At 46.7% G+C, this 19,810-nt stretch overlaps 3 protein-coding genes across 9 annotated transcripts in view; 2 read left to right on the top strand and 1 right to left on the bottom strand.

Moving 5' to 3' along the window:
• Positions 1 to 626: 626 nt before the first annotated feature.
• On the top strand, positions 627 to 6,791 carry C5H11orf16 (chromosome 5 C11orf16 homolog). The gene is given in 7 exon segments (XM_064714913.1): positions 627 to 946; positions 1,734 to 1,884; positions 2,753 to 2,775; positions 2,777 to 2,979; positions 3,735 to 4,494; positions 4,796 to 5,011; positions 6,660 to 6,791. Coding segments are annotated over 6 exon segments (1,479 nt in total). The 5' UTR covers positions 627 to 779; the 3' UTR covers positions 4,971 to 5,011; positions 6,660 to 6,791.
• Positions 6,792 to 7,894: 1,103 nt separating this feature from the next.
• On the bottom strand, positions 7,895 to 12,628 carry AKIP1 (A-kinase interacting protein 1). The gene is made up of 5 exons (XM_064715068.1): positions 12,551 to 12,628; positions 12,286 to 12,363; positions 9,308 to 9,418; positions 9,046 to 9,096; positions 7,895 to 8,348 (listed from the first exon to the last, which is right to left on the bottom strand). Exons 1-5 carry the CDS (start codon positions 12,626 to 12,628, stop codon positions 8,205 to 8,207), a joined length of 462 nt encoding a protein of 153 aa, XP_064571138.1. The 3' UTR covers positions 7,895 to 8,204.
• Positions 12,629 to 14,882: 2,254 nt separating this feature from the next.
• DENND2B (DENN domain containing 2B) overlaps positions 14,883 to 19,810 on the top strand; it is a 153,088-nt gene continuing 148,160 nt past the window's right edge. For 3 of the 7 annotated variants that reach the window (XM_064715059.1, XM_064715054.1, XM_064715060.1), the window contains exon 1: positions 15,144 to 15,691. The gene's annotated coding sequence lies outside the window, so the exon portion shown is untranslated. Of the gene's footprint in view, positions 15,019 to 15,141; positions 15,692 to 19,810 lie in introns of those variants that run through there. The other 4 variants (XM_064715064.1, XM_064715063.1, XM_064715055.1 and 1 more) reach the window with 3 other exon arrangements.

The following is a 19,810-nucleotide window of genomic DNA, read 5'->3' as shown; positions in this document are numbered from 1 at the left end:
AAATTAAGCATTTAAATTTTATAGGTTGTTGAGTTTCCATGCAAATGTTATCATAAGTGTTTCTAAGCAATATTTAAAAAGAAAAAGATTAATGGAAGCTTGTCTGCTACATCTTTTGAAATTACCAGAGATAGCATCACATCATTGATCTTACTGTGACAGCCTCTGAATAGTTATCACTTGTCACATTTGAGCATCTCATTCTTTCATGTTGCAAGCCATAATCCTACTGTTAATAAAACATGACAGGGCAGCTGAAACATCAAAATATTTCCTCTTAATACATCATTATAAATAAATAACAGGGAAATGTAATCTAACATCAAGTTCAAAACCTGTCACGTTTACTCAGCTTGTCAACTTCAGCTGTAATTTCTGTCTCAGCTTGTAAAACAGGGAAGGTTTGGCTGGCTGTGTACAAGACAGCTTTAAAGGAAGAATGTATGTGTAAGAAAAGAGAGCTGGAAACAAAGAGGGAAACAAATATTGGAGGCAGGTGAAAGTTATTATTTTTCTGGGATTTTCACAGCATTTATAGTTTTCTTGAGTGTTTCTGCCTTTTGTCCAGGTTAGGATTTGGGTGAGTAAAGATCACTGAAGCCAGTCATGTGGGCTCATCTGGCCAACTGCCAGTCTGAATATTTTGAATTCAGTGTTTTTAGACAAAAATAAATGATTAACCAAAATTATAGGGTTCTTGAGGTACACTGGCCAGCACTTACTTATTGTCTCTTCCAGCAGGTCACAGCTGAGTCCTGCAGGCAGCAGCTTATCCAAGTATGGCTCGTTTGGAAGGGTCCCTGCCCAGGGGTCTCAGGTATTGCAGTGTGAGGCCAGCTTTGGACAAGTTTTCATGTTCCACTGTCATGTCCACAGTAAATCCCTGCTGCAGGAGTTCTTTTGTTGTGTACCCTGCCTGGATTGCTGAGCACCTCACCCTCCAGAGGTAAAATCAAGTTCCTGTTTAAGTCTGGGATTTGTTTTTTGTTTATCTAAAGGGATAAATGAGGCTGGTGTGTCAGATTAATAAATTAGCTTCTTGAACATCATTTGAGCTTTCCCACCCCTGCAGTGGCAGTTTTTTAGATGTATTAACTAAAGTTATTTGCTACCTTGGAGATTATGAAGAGCAAAGCTTGAGTAAGCCTCCTATCAAAGAAACATGCCTTTAATATTATTGGGATAAATAAAAGCATCTTGCCTTAGCAGTCATCTTCCATGAAATGTTGCTAATGCTTTGTGACAGGGGATTATTTTCCCAGTTTTGAACTAGAAGCTGTCATCATCCAGCAGCTTTGTTGCTTCCTTCTCTGCTTTCCCTGAGCGCTGCAGTGTAAACCATCAGCTCCAACACTCTGGAGCGCACCTACGCTGTGCTCTGTGCTGCAGTGGATCTTTTCTCCTGATCTAAGGGTTGCATTGTCTTGCCAGGTAAACAGCAAAGGGGCTGGTGCAAGTAATGCTGGCCCAGGATTCCAGCATGCTCCTGGCTCACTTCCTGTAAGCCCCAAAGCAAAGAATTCTGAGTAAAAGCAGGCACTGATGTGTTTTCCCCAAGATCAACGGATTATCCCAGCACAAGCAAGTTTTCTTTTTCTTCCCACACTATTGGGCTTGTGGGAGTGCTACAAAATGAGGTGGAGTGTTCCAGTTCTTAAACCTTACAAGATGATTTTTTTTCATGACCTGCAGAATCTGTTTCTTTCAGGGCTGACCCATTTCTTTTCTTCGAGGTGCCAATGGATCAGCCACTGCCTCCCCTCCCCTGGCCCAGCATGGAAGAGCCTTGGGGAATCAGGAGGGACAGACAGCAATGTGCCTGTGCTGGCTAGAGGGGAACAAGATGGATTTTATTACCCTGGTAGAGTAAAAGAGGAGATAGAGGTAAGTGATGGCTGCTGTGTGGTAGCTGGGGACATGTGTAACAGGGAGCAGTCCTCACACACCTGAGTTCAGTGTAGCAGTTTTTTGTTTTTCAGTGTAGTAGTTTTTGGTTCAGTTTTTGATGATATTAGAGAACAGATCACCAGGACAGCAGATGCTTGAGCAGCCTTGTGCTGGTGCTGGGCACTGAGGCAGCCCCAGTGCTGCTGCCAGCAGTGTAGAGGCTGCTGTTGTGTGTAGACACAGAACCATCAACAGCACAGGAAAAGGTTTTGTGTTTTATGTACACACGTCCAGCTTGAGTCAGCCCCAGACCAGGCTCAGGGTCTTTCCAGAAAGAGTAGTGAAAGCTTTAATTCATTGGTTTGTTAGCACTTCAAACTTAACACAAAAAGGAGCCTGTTCTTTCTCAAGAACAGGGAAGTACCTCATCTCATTGTTGATAGAAACCCTCTTGACAGGCCTTAATATAAAAGAAAATAAAAATTCCCAACAACCCCCCAAGAAGCAGAGCTAGTGTTGTATGTAATGAGGAAGGACTTGGGCATGAGTGATGAACAGGTCTGAATGGTTTCAGTTGCACACACAGCATGGTTTGTGAAATATACTTGTCTATAGCTTTTTCTCTTGAGAAAGAAAATACAGATCCTAGTGGCAGTGAATCTGAGCATATGCTTCACTCATCTTGCTTTCAGGTGAGCCTCATGGAATTTTTTTGGGGCTGTCTCAGTGCTGAACTAACACCACACATCCTAGCTGCTGTTCAGGCTCTTTTTGCCCTAGTCATATGGGCACAGGATGGTCTCCCAGCAAAAGTTGCATTATTGGCTGTTTTTTAGTGCAATTGTTATTTTGTTCCTGCTAACAGAGTGAAAAAGGCATGTTCCTGGTAGTTTGCCAAACCACTTGTGTCACGTGGAAGGCATCCAGTGTGTGTGCAAAAAACAGCACAGGGTGACATCCTGGAATATGTGAATGGGATGAAGCACTCCTTGCTCCCTGGAGACAGAGTGCTGGCACCCTGGGAGCCAGATAGGGCCAGGTATGGCCCAGGAACTGTCCTCAGAGGCATTGAGACAAGGGATCCCTTACGAGGTAAGAAAAGTGCTGCTCTCCTCCTCCTCTTGTTCCTCTGGCACACCAGTGAGATGAACTCCTGTCACGGTGCTGCAGCCAGATAAACAACAGAGCACAGACTGCAGCCCAGTGTTGCTCCAGGCTTGCAGGAGCTGATGAATTTCTGTGTGTAACTTCACCAGTGTGACCCTAAGGAAGTTGTGACCCATAAAAATGTCATCATCTGTGTCTGTGAGTGTAGCTGGGACAAGGCTGTGGCTGCCATGTGCAGGACTGTGGCCTTTTCATGACAGATACAAGTGAGACAAATTCCAGGAAGCATTCATCTGAGCTTAAATGCTTACATTTGTACCAAATGGTACATCTGGGGGTGATTTTATCAGCCAGACGTAGGAGATTTCAGCAGCTCATTCATTTTTCCTGTGTCTGACAGTCAAGCTCCACTAACTTACCAAAATACTATTCTCAGAGCAGTACTGCTAAATTTGGCAGCAACAACAGAAATTACTGTCATCTTGTTCTGTTTTCTTGTTCATGTAAAACTACTGTTTTCTTGTTCCTCTGATGACAGATTGGGAGGAAAGATGCTGCCAGGCCTGTTGGTTTAGTGATGGTGTCCAGGCTGCCCACTCACCTCTGTGGTGAGGTGTTAGAGAGGGGCAAGAGTTGATCCTGCCTCTTGACAGGAGCAGAAAGTGCAAAAAGCTGCAAAGCCTGATCTGTGTTTGTGCACTGCCCAGCTACTTAAGGCTGCTTGCTGTTTCTCTTAACAGCCTCAGAAGATGAGGAAATTACAGTCCAGTTCTGGAATGACAATCAAGTGAAAGTCCCCCGTGGTGTGGCTCTGTGGATCCCTCCCAGCCTGTGGGAGAGGATTGTGGAGATGATGCACATGCCCTTCACCAGCAGGGTGAAGCCCAGACCAAGCCAAGACTCTGACTCTTGCATTTTTCCCTGCAGTCCCAAGGCAGCCCTGATTCCTGTTTGTGCTCTGTGTAGCCTTGCCAAGCACTGCTTACTCTGCTCTCCCTGCTGGCTACATTCCCACCACCACTGTGCTGGTGGAATCTGCTGCTCACCAGCCTGGGCAAGGTGCATCTGCTGCAGCCATCCCTGTGCTGCTGCCTGGTGGCCTCTTCCCTCCAGGTCTCTGGTCTTTCAGGACAAAGCTGAAGAGGCAGAGTGCAGCAGTGAGCTCTCTCCAGGCCTTCTAGAACTGAAAGGCACAAAACAAGGAGAAGCTGCAGCTGTGGCAACGTCTTCTTCCTCTTCTGGTTCAGAGAGGGACCTGAAGCCATCCCCCACTAAGGGTACTGTGGGGGACAGTGCTGTTAACACAGGCTCCACCTGTCTTGAAAAGCCCAGGCCGAGGAATTCTGTAAGACCTGAAGGGGAATACTGGAAAAGAAGCCACAACAAGTCCCATTCCAGTAACTCAGGTACCTTCAAACAGCCCCACAGGAAAGAAGCTGTCAGAGGGAACAAAACCAAAAGTCTTCTGGGCAGGGCAGTCACTTTGCCTGCAGGTTATTGGTATTAATACTGTAAATTTGCATATCAGACTCTGGTATAATTCTTTCCCCTCCCCAGTGTTTCTGCTGCCTCATCTGGCTCTTCTTTTGGCCACTCTTCCCTTGGAAAACTACCAGAACAATTAATTTCATTTGGAAGCACAGATATTCCTCTCTGTTTTCTGTCATTTTCCTATGCCTTTTATGATGCTAACATCTTCATTAACCTGCATAGCTCACCCATTCAGAATAACCTGAAAGAATTAATTTCAGACCTCAGGTGCATTTTTCTCTCTTCTGAAATGAATGTTTCTCCATTTCAGTTCTGGTTTCACTCTTAGACACAATTTTACTCCTTCCCAGGACCTGGAAGTTGTACAAAGGGCCAGCTGGAATCCAAAGCCATCTCCACTGGGTACGTGTCCAGTGTGGCCCCAGCTCAGCAGAGTGCAATGTTTGAAACCACTGAGCAGACTCCCAGAGGGCAACTCACACTGAAAACAATCCTAAGAGACCAAGATTTCAAGCCATCATTGAGGGTAAGATAGTCTGTATTAATTCTGTAGTTATGTAAGCAGAAGGTTTGTTTGAATGGAAGAAACATTCTTAAAAATGGTTTGGAACTTGGCAAGAAAAAGACATTGTTTGTAACTGCTTCCTGAGGCCATCCACCAGTTTTGTGATAGGGAGGAAAGTTGTCCACTAATGAAACCAAACCAAAAATCCCCAAGCCTTTAGGAAGGGCTGGAGCTACGTGGTAAAGTGGAAACAATTGTCAGTGTGAGCATTCAGTAATGCAGATTTCAATTCAGAAATCTGCCAAATGCCCGTTGACACCTACCCAAAGAAGTCCTGTGTTAAATCCATAGAAAGGTGCTGAGCTCTGCCTATCAAATTGTGATAGTCACAATTTCTGTCTCTTAGAGATAAAAGCAGATTCTTTGGTAAACAGTCTTTGCTGAGTTTCTTCTCTCCCTCAGTGGAGGCAAGCAGTTTAACCAGCAGATTCCTGCTGTGAAGCTGGGAGATTCAGAGTAAGCAAACTGTGACACAGCTAGGAACAGCACCACTACCCTGGTTTTTAGGCCTGGTTTCCCTCATGTTTTAGAAAAATTGAAAAAAAAATCAGAACATGAATGCTAAAAAAAGCAAACTGAGAAATATGGAAGAAAAAAGTTGTTACAGGAAGAAGGGGAAGATGAAAGAGAATGTCAGGATGAACAGAAACAGTGCTCTGCACAAGAGCATCAGGGTAGAATGAATATATTATATTCATGAAATCAAATATTAGCTTCTCTGTACCTTCATTCTCTTGCTACTGTGAGCTGACTGCAAAGTAAAACTTCAAATGTTCTAAACTTGCATGGTTAGAGATGAATCCATTAATAACATGTCTTGGTGAACAGAGAATATACAGGAATACATCTTGTATTCTCACAACTGTACTCATTCATTTTAAGCAGATGCCAACTTATCAACTGTATGGTTCCTACTTTCTGTTCTACTTTATTGGTTAAATAATCATAGTTACATAACCACACACCTTTGTAATTGATTTCCTAGGAATTTTCAGGCCAGTGTGGAGCTCCAGGCAGGCATGCTCGATGTAAGCAGTGTCAGAGCTGTGCACTGAAGTGACATGAGTTGCCTTTTGGTAAAACTAATAAGAAAGCAGAATTGTTTCATTCCAGCCCCAAAGCAGCAGCATGAATCACAGCAGTGGATGCAATGTGGCAATACAGGGTATAATGACAGAATTTCATTCCTGTAAATCAACCCCTTGGGGTTTTTAGACCCACAAGATCCATTGCTACTCTGAGATAGCTGAAGCAGTTTTATCACATGCTGCAGGCTGCATCAGAAGTGGTTTGCAGCACACAAGTGGAGTGGGAGGACAGGCTTCCCAGAGGTACTCTCTGGGGGGCTGATGTCCCCTCACTGCAGTCAACAAAATCCTCCTGACTTCTGAAGTAGAAAAGTTTTTAATCAAAGCCTAGCAGCTTCTGAAAATCCTTTGGTCTTGCTGTCCTATTGTGTGTTTCAGCAGTAAAGTTTGTGCCAGCCCAGAAAATAGACCAGTATTAAAGCTGTGTGAGGCACAGGTACAGCCAGCAAAGCAGCAGTTAACAAAGACACTGATGCTTTTTTTAGACCAGACTTCTGAAGGATTTGTTTTCTGTCTTCCAGGAAGGCTTTGCAGCATCAGAACAAAGATACAAAGCAGCATCTGATGATAAATGTGAAGCCACTTGTGTTGGAGATGACAAACCTGATGTTACAGACCCTGTCAGAGCTCACTTGCAGCAAAGCAGAGAGAGACATGATCAACCAGAATTCAGTACATGTACAACTGATCAAGTTCAGGGGCTGAAATTTCAGGTAAACTGTTTCTACTCTATCAGTGTTATATTTTTTAAACAAATTAAGTTCTGCTTCAGGTACAGTCTCAGTAGAATATCTTTATGGATGACTATATAATTTTAATAAGTGAGAAACTCTGCTGTCACCCACATTAAACTTGAGCATCCTCATTCTTTATTCCAGAGTGCTACAGTAAATTCCTAACTATTTGGACTTGACTTTACAACTCTGGAGAGATCAGATGAGCTAGTAGGAGCACTAAAAGCCTGAACAGATGCACACCAAGAATCCAATAAACCTCCCATTTGTCTACAGCTCTCTGGAGTGAGCCACAGAAATTCATCAAAGCAGTTTCTGTTTGTAGAAAGCTAGGAGGAAGGGAGAAAAAATACAACCTGACAGCTGAAAGATTTTTTTGGGATTAAAGCACAAGCAAAAGTAGCCAGAGGCTAAAGGACCTGCTACTGTAGATACAAACAACAAAATGATTAGCATTCAAGCCACTGATTTTTGTATTCTGATGAAAATGAATGGAAACCTAAATAGTATCAGCTACAGAAAGATGACAGATCACATCACTAATTCTAAACATGGAATCTGGTCCTTTGGCAAAGCTAAGCATCCAGGGAGTTTTGTAAGTGGCACTGCTCGTGTTTAAAGCATATGAACTTGGCCATAAGCTGCAGTGTGCAGTTGTTTAGCAGTAAATTGGATAATTTAGGTTACCCCAGAGCCCTCAGAAAAGAGGTTTAGTGTAGTCTGCAAAGAGACAGGACCTGAATCAATAGTTCATGTGCCTAGACTGAACACCTGACACATATTTCAGCACGTTTCTGAGTTGGGGTTCTAGGTAGGGAATTTCATTTGCATTTCATTTCTTTACCAGACTAGCAAAAGTACAGACAGGAGAGTGGCTTGTGAGCCAGCTGCTCCAAAATCAATGCCAGCTTACAGAAGCCAATGTACACACGCATATTCACACCACATGGATCATGGTCTCTGGTCAACACTGTGACATGGGGGTTCTCTCTGAGGGTGATACAAAAGAAGCTGTCATCACAAAGGCTTGATCATATATTTTATTTCACTGATTGTGTCTTTAATTGTTTAGAGCAGAAGAATCTGGAATTACACAGTCACATAATTGGATTTAAAAGGCACACAATGTACAAATATTTATAAAAATCAATGTACAAAGTGGGCTGCATATAATTGCATTAACTAGAAAACAAATATACAGGCCATAAAAATGGAGTCCCAGAGAGGAAGCTACTGTTAAAGTGCTAACAAGAAAAAGATATTTATAGCTCATTACACACATTAAAAAGAGCCTCATGTTTTATTCCTGCCATTGCCAGGAAACAACAAATATCACAGGACAAAAGTTAAATCAATACTTTGTCCTGCACTGACATCTACTATGTGGGTTTGTTCCACCATGTCTTCTGAGATTGCTGTGACAGAATAGATGCCAGGAGAAACTTCAATGTAGAAATCTTTGGAATGTCTTCTGGGCTTTAAGAAAAAACCCAAAAAGTTATTGGTTAGTTATCTTAGATTTCCCAAAAAAAAAAAAAATTAATTTGCGTTTGGGTAAAAAAATTACATTTCAGCTGCTATATAAATATACTAAGATTTTTCTCAATATATGGAAGGCAGTGCAAGCAAAACCTTAAAATGTTTCTGTCAGTACAAAAATTAGCAAGTGCCATACTCAAAGTATTCCAGCTAATGTTTCAATTGGTGGAAATAATCACTGTGCTGTAATTTACATCTTACTAAACTGAAATTTACCAACTTAGACAGTTCTGAACATAAACCTGGGAATTCCTGTTCCCTACCCAAAGGTGCTCTCACTAATTAATAGTGTGGTACAGATTCAATGTTTCTCATCTTTTCTGGCTTGGAAGTTCCTGAAATTGATTTGCTGAGGTGTTAAGCTTTGAAAAATAAAACCAGTTTTCTTCTCCTTGAGAAACAGGAGTCTTCAGAGCCTGTGGGAGGGCCAAGTACAAGAAACAATTTGGTTTCCAACTAATTGTGCAAGTCTCTGTATGGCCATTTGACTGCCTATACATATATTATGATTGTGAATCTGCTGTGCCATCAAGGTCTCCAGATCTGTCACAATTTGTAACCAGCTGGATTCAAAATGATAAAAGAAATGCTAGCAAATACCTCCACTTAAAACCAAAGTATTCTATACACTTACCCTTTGCTGGCAAGCTTGAGCTTGGCTGGGTTCTACAGTACCTTCAGTCTCCTGGAAAGAAAAAGAGAATTATTTTCTAATAATCCAGCACACAGTGCAAATCCTGGCTAAGAAAGGGGAAGCTTTAGGTGCACAGAAGGATGGATAGGACACTGATAGGTGCCACAAGAAGTGACTCTGCCTTCCCCCAGCCCAACACAGGCTTGGATCAGTCCAGGTGTTTTTATGCCACCTTTCATCAAAACCAGAAGTACCTACTTACCTCTTCCTCTGTGGGATCCATCTTTCTTTCTACTGACTTGCCATGGTACTTGCAGAAATGTCTGATTTCATTCTCTTTGCACTTGTTGGTTGCCATGGACCTGTAGCACTTCTGGACAGCAAGGGAAACAGAAAATATCATGTGGGAGGTATCAAACCATACTTGCAGCCACTGCAGATTTACAATTGAAAGTAGAACTACACAAATACTGATGCTGTGTACTAACTGGCTGGTTTGTTCTCTGTGGGGGTGAAAACAAAGCCTGTACCTCCAAAGGCCACCTGCCTCTGCTGCAGGACTCTCTCAGGCAGGCCTGACTTTGTGTTCCTAACACAATATGTTATTGGAATTAAATACCAACAATATGTAGGGCAGGGACTCTGATCAAGAAAAGCCCTGATGGAAGAAGGCATAGTTTATGGGTCCTTCAGAGGACATGTATGCAAGCCAGGTGCTCTGCAAGCCAGTCAGTGAAGGTGGGTTCTGCAGGCCATGTGCAGCAGCAGTGCTCTAAAAGCAGAATATGTTAATATTGAAAAATAAATCAGTAAAGAAGCTGAAGTGTCTTCAAGGCTGGTACCATTTCCACAGCAGTTTTGGGAAGTGTATTAAGCACACAGCAGCCTTCATCTGGTTGCACTGCAGATGTGCTGGCATCTTCTACATGGCAAGTTAAACTCTTGAGTACAGTTCTGCTGCCATCTGTTGTCAGCACAGAACTCCTCCCAAGGTTACCTTTTTGACCACAGGGGCCAAAAAGATCCAAAATATCTCTTATTTCACGGGTTTTTCTCTTGTCCCTGACTGTCAAGACTAAATGTTACAAAATTAAGGCAAATAGAAATCCTTATTTCCAAATCTACTGCTGTGTTTTATTCCTTGAGCTTGTGCACAAATCAACAGATCTGGTTGCTTGTAGTGCAGTTTTTGTGAAGCTACAAAATATATCAGATTCTCTGACCTGGTGCATAATGCTTTGCAGAGCATCTCTTTTACATGATGGCACAGAGCAAAGAAATGAAATCCAACTTTTGGTGAGAAATGGGTAAATTTTGATCCCTTAGCAACCCCAAACATCTCATCTTAAACTACAGATTTAATTGCTTGCATTCAAGTGCCTAAATCGTTGTGTTCAGCTGTGGATTTTTATCTGCACTTTGTAAAATTTACCCATGAACTTATGGTCTGAATTTCCCCCCTTTTATGACTCTTCTTCTCTACAGAGATGACTGAAGCAGTACCTTCTTGGCTGATGCATAAATGTGGAAGTCATCCATTGCTTGTTCCAATTTTAATACTCTTAACAGGGCAGAAGATAGACCCAAAGAATAATTTAGGTTGGAAGACACCCGTAGCATTATAGAGTCCAACTGCAAACCTAGCACTGCCAAGTCATTGGTAAGGATGAGCCCCACTACACTTTGTTTTGTCTTCTGTAAAACTCTGTTCTGCCCCAGTTGTTCTAGCATCAACTGCTTACTGTGTATGTAGTGTTTTGAAATTATAAAGGAGTTGCTTGAGAGCTAATTGCTTGGTGTGCTGGAGTACTGTTTTCTCTAATTTAATTGCAGACTTGGTCTCTGTATTAGCCCTGCAGGCAGTGAGCTCCCTGCTGAGTTGGGATAACAGATCCCTAGGGGCACAAACTGAATGGAATCCTCAGAGTTCAGTGCAGGAGCTGGGCTGCAGGGCTGTGCTCACAGGGAGGGGCTGGCAGAGGGTGGCTCCAGTCTGCCCCTGTCACCCAGCAGAGCAGGGACACCTGCCAGCCAGAGCACAGTGGAGCTGAGCACCTGCACACAAACCTCTCCATTTCTGCTCAGCACACACAGAGCTGAGCCCATGCTCCCTCCCAAATCCAGTTTGGCCTGGTTTTGTCTGGGATACAGCAAGTTTTCCTCCTAGCAGTTGGCAGAATGCTGTGTTTTGGAGTTAGCAGAGTACAGTGTCGATAACAAAGTGGTGTTTTGGTTATTGCTGAGCAGTGCTCACCCTAAGCCAAGGGCTGCTCTCATGCTCTGCCAGTGGGGAGCTGCACAAAAAGCTGGGAGGCAGCAGGGCTGTGACAGCTGAGCCAAGCTAGCCAAAGGGAAATTCCATACCATAGAATGTCATGTATATAAACAGGGAGAGTTGTCTGACTGCTGCCTGGGCACTGGTCAGTGAGTGGTGATCAACTCTATTGTGCACTACTTGTTTTTCCTGGGGTTTATTTCCCTCTCCCTTTTTCATCACAATTATTACTGTCATTACCATTGGTATTATCATATTTTACTTTGTTTCAATGAATAAACTGTTCTTATTTCAACCCACGAGTTTTGTTTTCTCCAGAGTCTCCTCCCCATCCTGCCAGGGGAGGGGAGCAGGGAGGGAGTGAGCTGTATTGTACTTAGTTGCTGGTGGAATCAAATCACAACAGCAACACTAAATTCAAAACAAACACAGGACACAAAGCATCTCTGCACTCGAGATTCCAACTCTCCCTTATTTCCAGCGCCCAGAACAGGCTATCTATCAGCCAGCAGGAGTGGCTCACGTTCCCCTGATAACAACACCAGGTCACTAGGTCACAAGGCCGTTTCCCAGCAGAGATACTTTGGAGCACTGGAAACATTCCATACCTTGTGACACAATGTATTTTGTGATGCCACCTGACATTACTGTCTCTCTAACCATACCAAGAAATGGAGAAACCTTCTGCTAAAATCTGTACCAGGCTACTTATACTGTCTATAGAAAATGCAGATAGTGGTGTTTATCAGCCAGGGTGGAAACAGGACAACACTGCTGAGCTGTGCCCTGCCATGGTGCTCAATGCCCCAAACCTCCTCATCTCGGCCGGCACCCCGGGCTCCCTGCCGAGCCCCTGCCATGCCAGGAGCAAACCTGAAGCCCGATTTCTGCAGTACAGGCAGCAAGGCCTCCGGCAGGCACATCCCGAGCGTTCTCCTTTGGGCGGCTCCGGGGCTGGCCCTCACCTCGCATTCCTTTGAGACTCCTCTCATCAAATTCACAATCGAAGCGAACGCTGCATTGAGGCGTTCCCGGTCCTGGTCCTGCAACGAGAGACATTCCCGCTCACCCAGCGTGCCGCCGGTCGCTTAGAGCCACAGGGCGGAGGGCACGGAGCCGCAGAGCCCTCGGGGGCACCGGGCGGCCCGTACGGAGCTGCATCTCCGTGATCTCCCGGTCTCTGTCTGCATCTGTGTGTGTGTGTGTCCCGAGTGCGCGCACGGCACTGACCAGGACCGGGCCTGGGCGCGGGGCCGCGCCCGCCGCGCGCCGCCGCGCCCGCTCCAGCACCTCGCGCGCCACCGCCATCCCGCCCAGCGCCGCCGCCGCACTGCGCACGCGCCGCCCCGCCCTCAGCCCTCCCCGGCCCCGCCTTCTGCCCCGCCCGGTGGGCACGGGGCGGCCCTGCCGGCATGTGGCCCCGTGGAGGGTTCGGGGTGCTTTGCTTGTGCCTCGGGGCGCTTTGTTTGTCCCTCACGCTCACTCCCTGCCCTGCGGTAACGCAGGAGAGGCGCACCCGGACAGGCTTTCCCGGAGAGGGTCAGCGAGGTGGCCCCGGATGCTGCCCCCTGGATGTCGCCGCCGTGCGACAGCGGGGCAGAGCCCACAAAAGCCGGAGCCCCGCCGTGCCCCCTGGTCTCTACAGGGAAGCGGCGCTCCCCGATGGCTTTTGGTTAAAGTTGCGCGGTATGAGCTCCCGGTGCCGGTAGGGGGCGATGGCCGGCCGAGGGACGCGGTGCGGGTCACGGCCGGGCTGCACAGCCCGCTGGCCGGGCGGTGAGGGAGCCGCAGCGCTGGGCCCCGCCAGCAGCACTGCCGAGCAAACCGGCCCTGTCCCCGCAGCAGCACTGCCTAATAAGCCGGCCCTGTCCCCGGAGCTGGGTCTGTCCCAGCAGGGCAGCGCCAGGCTTCGGTCACCGCTCGGAGTTACCGGAGAGGCTCGGGAAGTGGCTGTGGCTGCGTGGGAGCAGAGCCACTTGGAGCCTTCGCTATCCTCGTGTGCACCGTGGTGACAGTAGTAAGGAAAAATAAGCATAAACAAAATAAGCATAAATCTTTCTTTAAGTCCCATATGGCCCAGGTTAACATGAGGCCCCGATCCTTCAAGTCCTTCATTCTTGTTGAGAGCTTTGCTAGCTGTAATCTCTCTGACAAGCAAGAAAAATAATCCCCTCCTAGTTTACATTTTATTGTCATCTCCCAGTTGCTTAAGCAGAGCAGCAGCCAGCCCCCGCAGTAAACAAACCCTTCACAGGCTGCTTGCTCATGAAGACATTGAAAGCCCCCATTCACTGCTCAAATCTAGCTTAATTTTAAGTTTGGTCTCCTGTACTCAAAAGAAAATTTCGGCAAGCTGCTGGAGTGCTTGAGGTCTGAGGAACTGAATGCAACATAAAGTGGGGAGGGGAGAAAAATAATATTTGATAAAAGCAATGTTAGTGTGTTTGATGTGGTGGAGAAGCAGCCAGAACAGCCTGCTTCCTGCTTAATTGGAAGTTGAACGTCCTTGCATCATGCCTTGTTAGCAATGGTCGCCTGGAGAGGTGAGTGGGTTTGCTATGTTGCTGCTCTTGTGAAATAGACTTGGAAAGGCCCTCCTATGTCGTTTTCATAACATGCAGAGAAAACTGATCATTTTTTCTTCCTGACAGGTACTTGCAGCAGTAGCTCGTTGTTCAGGAGGTAAATTATTTCTGTTGTGTTGAAATTTAAACTCCCACTATTTTTTGATGTTTGATGACACAGTACTCCTTTGCAGCTGAGTAAATACATCTGTCCCAAGAAGGCTGACAGCTGAAATAGCTTTTGCTTTGAAACACACATTCACATCAGAATCCAGATGAGAGTTACCCTTATTTCCTGTACATTCATTCTTTTGAAATATAATGATGGTTTGTGAAATGCTGGGCATTTCCACCAGATTCCTTGTTGTGTGGGTTGATGGATCAGAATATCTGAAGACAATGTATTTCATTTTGCTGGTGAGGTGGCAAAAGCCAGGAATAGTTTATCCTGAGCACAATGGATTTCCTTTTACTGGTGAGGTGGCAAAAGCCAGGAATAGTTTATTCAGAACACTTGGTTCTGGGCTCAGGAAAGCATCCTTGAGTAGGAAACCTCATAAGCATTTGCCTGATTGTATTTTGCTTCCCTTTAAGTCAAAGGAAAGAAAGTCAGAAAGTGCTTAAAAGTCCTAGAAATGTGTAGTGCTGGAATTTGTATTTCAAATTGCAGAATACATTCTACTCTTTATTTTTCTTCTGTACCTAGTATCATGTGGTTAATCTGTTGTGAACTGACTTGTCTTATCAATGCCTACATAACACTTCAGGATCTAGGAGCAGTCTCTGTATTTTGCAATACTCATGGTCCTGCTAAGAGCTAGCATCCTGCCTCTTCTGTATTATTTTATATCAACAGTTTTGGGTTGGTTTCTCATCTGCCAAACCATCGGAAGCCGTGGACACGTGTGCCAGGGAGGTGGCCCGCACAGACAATGCCATGCAGGGGCTTTCTTCCCCCCAGGTACGCGATGCCCTGGGGAGCCCTGCCCAGCCAGCGGGACACATCGGACTGCGCTGCGCAGGGAGCTGAGCGTTCCACACTGCTGCCAGGAGCTGCTCCGGGGGCTGCATCGGAACCCGTGCACCCGGCACGAATAGTTCAGAGTCACGCCGCTCCTCCCCGGGCCTCCACAGGTGCTGTGAGTGCTCGGAAGGCGCTCCGGGTGCTCCCCGGCCCGCAGCTCCCGGCTGGGAGCCATCGGCCCCGCGCCCGGCGCAGGAAGCGCGCCCCCCGCACTCCTCCTTCCTTCCGCTCTGCCCCGCAAGCGCCGCTGCCCGAGAGGAGCCCAGAGCTCGGGGGGCTTGAAATAAAACCGAGCGCTATCGCCCCTCCGGGCTAGAGCGAGGGGCAAGGCTGTCAGTCGGGGGGGCTCGGTCCTCTCATTTTCCTGTGCCCATCGCATCTCCCCGCGGACCAGCCGGCCCTGCCCAGCTGCTCCCCTCCCTCCCCCTGTCCGGGACCCGGGTTTGGGGCTGGGGGAGGCGGTGCCCACCCTTCCGCGGGGCCGGCGGGAGCGGTGGCTCGGCAGCCCGGGCCGGGCTGCGCTGCGCTGCGCTGGGGGAGCAGGTTTCTTTGTTGGCTGCCGGGTGACTGGTTCCCATTAATCTCCCGCACTGGTCGTGGCCGTCTCCACTTCCTGCCTTTGCATACTTTTCTCTCCCTCGATCTCAGTCCCTTCCCACCCCCCTCCCTCCCTCCCCCCTTTCTTTCCCTCTTCCCAGCTTCTCCAAAAAAGCTACAACCGCCCGGGCTGCGGGACGGGGGCTGCAGGCGGCCGGCGGAGGGAGCGCATCCCTGCGCACCTCGGTAAGGGCCGGGGCGGCGCGCTGCCGGGCGGTGGTCGCCTGCGGGGACCCGGGCAGGGGAGCGGGACCGGGGGGAGAAGCGATTGCTCGTGCTCCGGGTGGCCGTCCCTGCGCGCCGGGAGCTCCCCGCCAGCGGGGCGGGCCGGGGATGCGCGGCGGCGGCAGGGACTCGCCGGGAGCTGCGGCACCCGCAGCGCGGAGCCCCCGCGGCAGCGGAGCCGCCGGAGGCCGTGCGGGTGCGGGCCGGCCCCACGATCCCTGCGGGACCCTGCCCTGCCCTGCCCCGGGGAGCGCACACGGGCGGGGGTCCCTGCGCACGGGCGGAGCGGGGACTCGGGGCTCCCGCGCCGGTGCCACCGCCGTGCCTCGCGGGACGCTGCCTTTGGCGGGGGTGGCGAGGGCAGAGCCCACGGAGGGACAGAGCCCGCGGGACCGCTTCGGCCGGAGCGGGGTGACTCCGATCCGGCCGGGGAGCCAGCGCGCCCAGCGTGGGGCTCTGAGCCGGGGAGACGGGAGCTGCGGCGCTTCCCTTCCAATGCCCGCTCGCATCGTCCGGCCGGCTGCGGTGCTTGCGTGAGTGCTGAAAAGCGTAGAGGAGCCACCTGGACTCCGGCGGAAGACTTTAGGATCCCAGGACAGATTTGGCTGAAGAGCTAAGGGAGTTGTGCCGCAGTTCACTTGGTGGGAAAATCAGATGTCCTCCTCTTGGCTTGGTACCAAAAGTTTGCGTTACTAAGGTCACTGCAATGAAAGAGTAGCGGTTACATATGAGAGAGCCTTCTTGTGTTTACTCCAGTTTTATCACTCAAATGTACTTCGAATTTAGTAGTCAAGCTGAATGAAGCTGGGTGCATAGTATTACTGCATGGAGTATGTCAGTAGTAGTGTTTTCTACACCTTGTGCTGACTTGGGGAATAGGATTCCTTTCATTTTTATGCCAGCTAGTCAGACTTAACTTCAGGCATATATTAAATGATCCAAAAAATAGGAGCAATCAAAACCCATGGAAGATGAAGGACGAAACTGCTAGTTGTAGTCCGGTTTTTGGTGACAGGATGAATTGAAGTGAGGCTGATTTGCCTTTAAGACTTAAGAATGTTTTGTTTATACATGATTAATTTATTGTTGGTGGATGAAAATTTCCATATAGTGGAAGGGTAAGTTAACAGGGCAAAAGTAGGAGTATCATGCACTTAAGATGAGGTTTGAGGAAATAATTTATGTTTTAGGAGCACTAAAATTTAACTTTCATTGTGGTGATCAGGTTATGCACGTGACATAGTGGAAATCTGTCCCAAGTTGACATGTAAGAGTAAGATTTGTGGATTTGACCATTCATTTCCCTCTTTCTTTAAGATCAGTTATTTAAAATAAAACTGCAACACAATTATAGCAACGACGATGTCTTTATTAAGTTACCCAGGAGTATAGTCAAGCACCTTTTAAAATTAACTACTGTCTGTGCACTGTTAAGGGTGACAAGACTGACATGGAACTGAAATCTTGCTTCTGGGGTGGAATCAGTCTTCTCAAGAGTATGGAGTGAGGAAAGGGGCTTTTGGAAAGGTTGACAGGGATGATGGTGCTGGGCTTCCCTGGGGCATGGAGACTGTCCTGCTCCTAGAAGGATGTAGCATGTGTTCTCCTCTTGTGTGCAGAAATAAGAGAGCCCTGCCTGGCCTGGCTTTCTGCTGCTCCCTTCAGGGTGCTGAACTCCCCCAGCCAGCTTGGGTGGCATAGTCACTGCCCTTCCTGGCTTGGGGGAGAGGTGCCTTCTATCCTCTCCTACCCCTGCGGCAGGTCTGTGCTGTGGATGTGCTCCAAGAAGCTCAGCATCAAGCATTGCTTTTTCCCTTTAAGCAAGTGCCTTCATGTACAGTGTATCTCTTTAAGGAGTGTGTGACTCCTTATTATTGGTGACCCTGTAAACCATTGTGTAATCTGTTGACTGTGACATACCATGCCAATTTATTCTTGGTTGAGAAGTCTTGCCAAGGACTTGATGGAATAGCATGATTTTGTCCACTTTATTGTTTTCATTGTGTTTCATAAACATCTGAGACTCTCTGGGAAGAATCACTGGGGTGGCTGGGCCCCCTTTTCTTTAATTGCTGGTTAAATAAATGTTGCCAGTTTAAAAAAAAATTAAAGTGGTATGCAGGATCTTAAAACGCCTGGAACTGCTAAACACTCATGTTTAGGAAGCAGAACTATTTTTAGTGTAGGGGCATTTAAAGAAATGATACAAGCCCCTTGTGAAGAGGTCACTGTGAAGTACACTGAAGAGCTTGCATTTAACTGGAAAGTAAACCCAAGTTTCCCACAGCTGAGTAAAACAAAATAACCAGATTCATGTTTTTCCTGCTTAACTGATAAGGGAAAGGATGGGGTTTTTTTGTTAGTCTACTGTAGTGGAAGTAAGGATGCCCAAATTCTTATACAACAACAACAAAAATGCTGGTCTTAATAACACCCTCAGCTCTCTGATTTCCTCCAGTGAGTATCTGCAGTGAAGATGTAGGACTGAAAGGCATTTGACACTTTTGAAGAGCGGGTGGGAATATGGTGTATCCCTTGGGATCTGTGTTTGTAGGAGGTCAAAAGTCCCTTGCATGAATCCATGGTTGCCATTCTTATCTATACCTAAAAGAATAGGGGTAAAATTAGGGAAGAAAAGATCTTGAGAACTCCAGGTGATCTGGGCTCCTAAATCACTTCTGAATATGGGACTGAGGTTGCCAAATAAATTACTGTGATTCCAGAGAAGTCTTTCCTCAGTTTGTCTGCCCGAGAAATGGAAGTCCTTGCTTTGGATGGCTTAGGAGAATGTGGTTTAGGTCAAAGTTACCACTGTGTGCTACAAACATCATGTTGTCTATGAGCTCTTGAGTAATCTAGCTATGTTTAATGTTACCCAGGCTCCTGCAGGGCAGAGGACCAACATCTGGACTGATCAGACTTTCAAAATGTATGAAATGATAGTAGAGTTGATTTTTGGTCCAAACTTCATTGATGTCTTGTTTAGAGTAAGTTTAGTTTAGATTATGAATTGGGGGTTTTTCCTTCTTTTTTTTTTTTTTTTTTTCCTGTTGCTGAGTGCCATGTGTGTTAGTTTTGTCTGTGTGCTGTAAAATGTGTGCAACTGTTGCTTTTCAGATTTTTTGGTCTGCAGTTGGGATTTAGTTGGCAGTGCAGACAGAGACAAGTTTGGGGAACTGAATCCAAATATTTACATTCTCAATTTGGCCTAGTTTTCGTGCTTGTAAACATTTTTAGTCAAATTGAACTTTGGTGAGGTTATAAGTGGCTTTGCCAAGCTTTGGAGAGTCACACCCTACAAGACCTGAAATTCCCCCTTTTGGGAAGAGTTTTGGATGTTTTTTGGGTGTACATCCATCATTTGAGAGTTAGTACTCATCATTTTTATCCCTTATTCGACTGCAAAATCTTTTCCTGTTTGTTGGGATTTTTCTCATGTAGAAATGCCTCATGCTGGTGAGCTGTGTCAGTTTAAGTGTCATGGAGGAGAAGTCCTGCCTACTTATGAGGTCCTGTGCAGATTCCATAAATCCTGGCCAGATTCCATAAATTGTGGTCTCCTTTGCTGCTCTAGAGCTCTGCCCTGCTAGAGAGGGGCCATGGTGGAGATTCCCCTCCCTCTGTAGTTGCCTTTTTCCTGGCCCTTGTTGTTGCATTGTGCAGAAGATTTTAAGACTGATTTGAGCAATGGGGATGCTTGCTTATGGAGTTTCAGATTTAAATGCTCTTTTAATTCTTGTAGGCTTTGAACAGCTGTCAGATTTTACCAGAAACTTTTTATTCACTGAGGACTGAGCCTAAAAGATGAGTTCTCCATTAGCAGTTGAACTTTCTGAAGTCAACACTACTTCAAACTGTAGGGAGAGGGATAGCTACTGCATTAACACTTCACGGCCAACCCACCTTCTTGTGTGGGGATTGTGTGCTCCTATTTGGGGCTGTTGCTGATAATCAGTTTGCAGTTAGGATAGTTCAGTTGCAGAGAACTGGAGACCATTCTGGTCTAGAGGTGACTGCAGTGAGTTACAGTAAGAGTTCTTACTCATCAGCTGAGGTCTGGAGCTTTGTGTTCTCAGCCAG

This window comes from Zonotrichia leucophrys, chromosome 5 (assembly GCF_028769735.1).
Source record: "Zonotrichia leucophrys gambelii isolate GWCS_2022_RI chromosome 5, RI_Zleu_2.0, whole genome shotgun sequence".
In the NCBI taxonomy this organism is placed as follows: Eukaryota; Metazoa; Chordata; class Aves; order Passeriformes; family Passerellidae; genus Zonotrichia; species Zonotrichia leucophrys.
This window is presented reverse-complemented; position numbering and strand designations above follow the sequence as displayed.

What these genes read in the sequence shown, in the direction of transcription:
- AKIP1 (XM_064715068.1), bottom strand. Translation starts at nt 12,628, where the DNA reads ATGGCGGTGGCGCGCGAGGTGCTGGAGCGGGCGCGGCGGCGCGCGGCG. An exon ending in CGCGCCCAGGCCCGGTCCTG is followed by an intron (nt 12,364 to 12,550) that starts GTCAGTGCCGTG and finishes CTCTCGTTGCAG; the next exon opens with GACCAGGACCGGGAACGCCT. An exon ending in TGGATCCCACAGAGGAAGAG is followed by an intron (nt 9,097 to 9,307) that starts GTAAGTAGGTAC and finishes TTTTCTTTCCAG; the next exon opens with GAGACTGAAGGTACTGTAGA.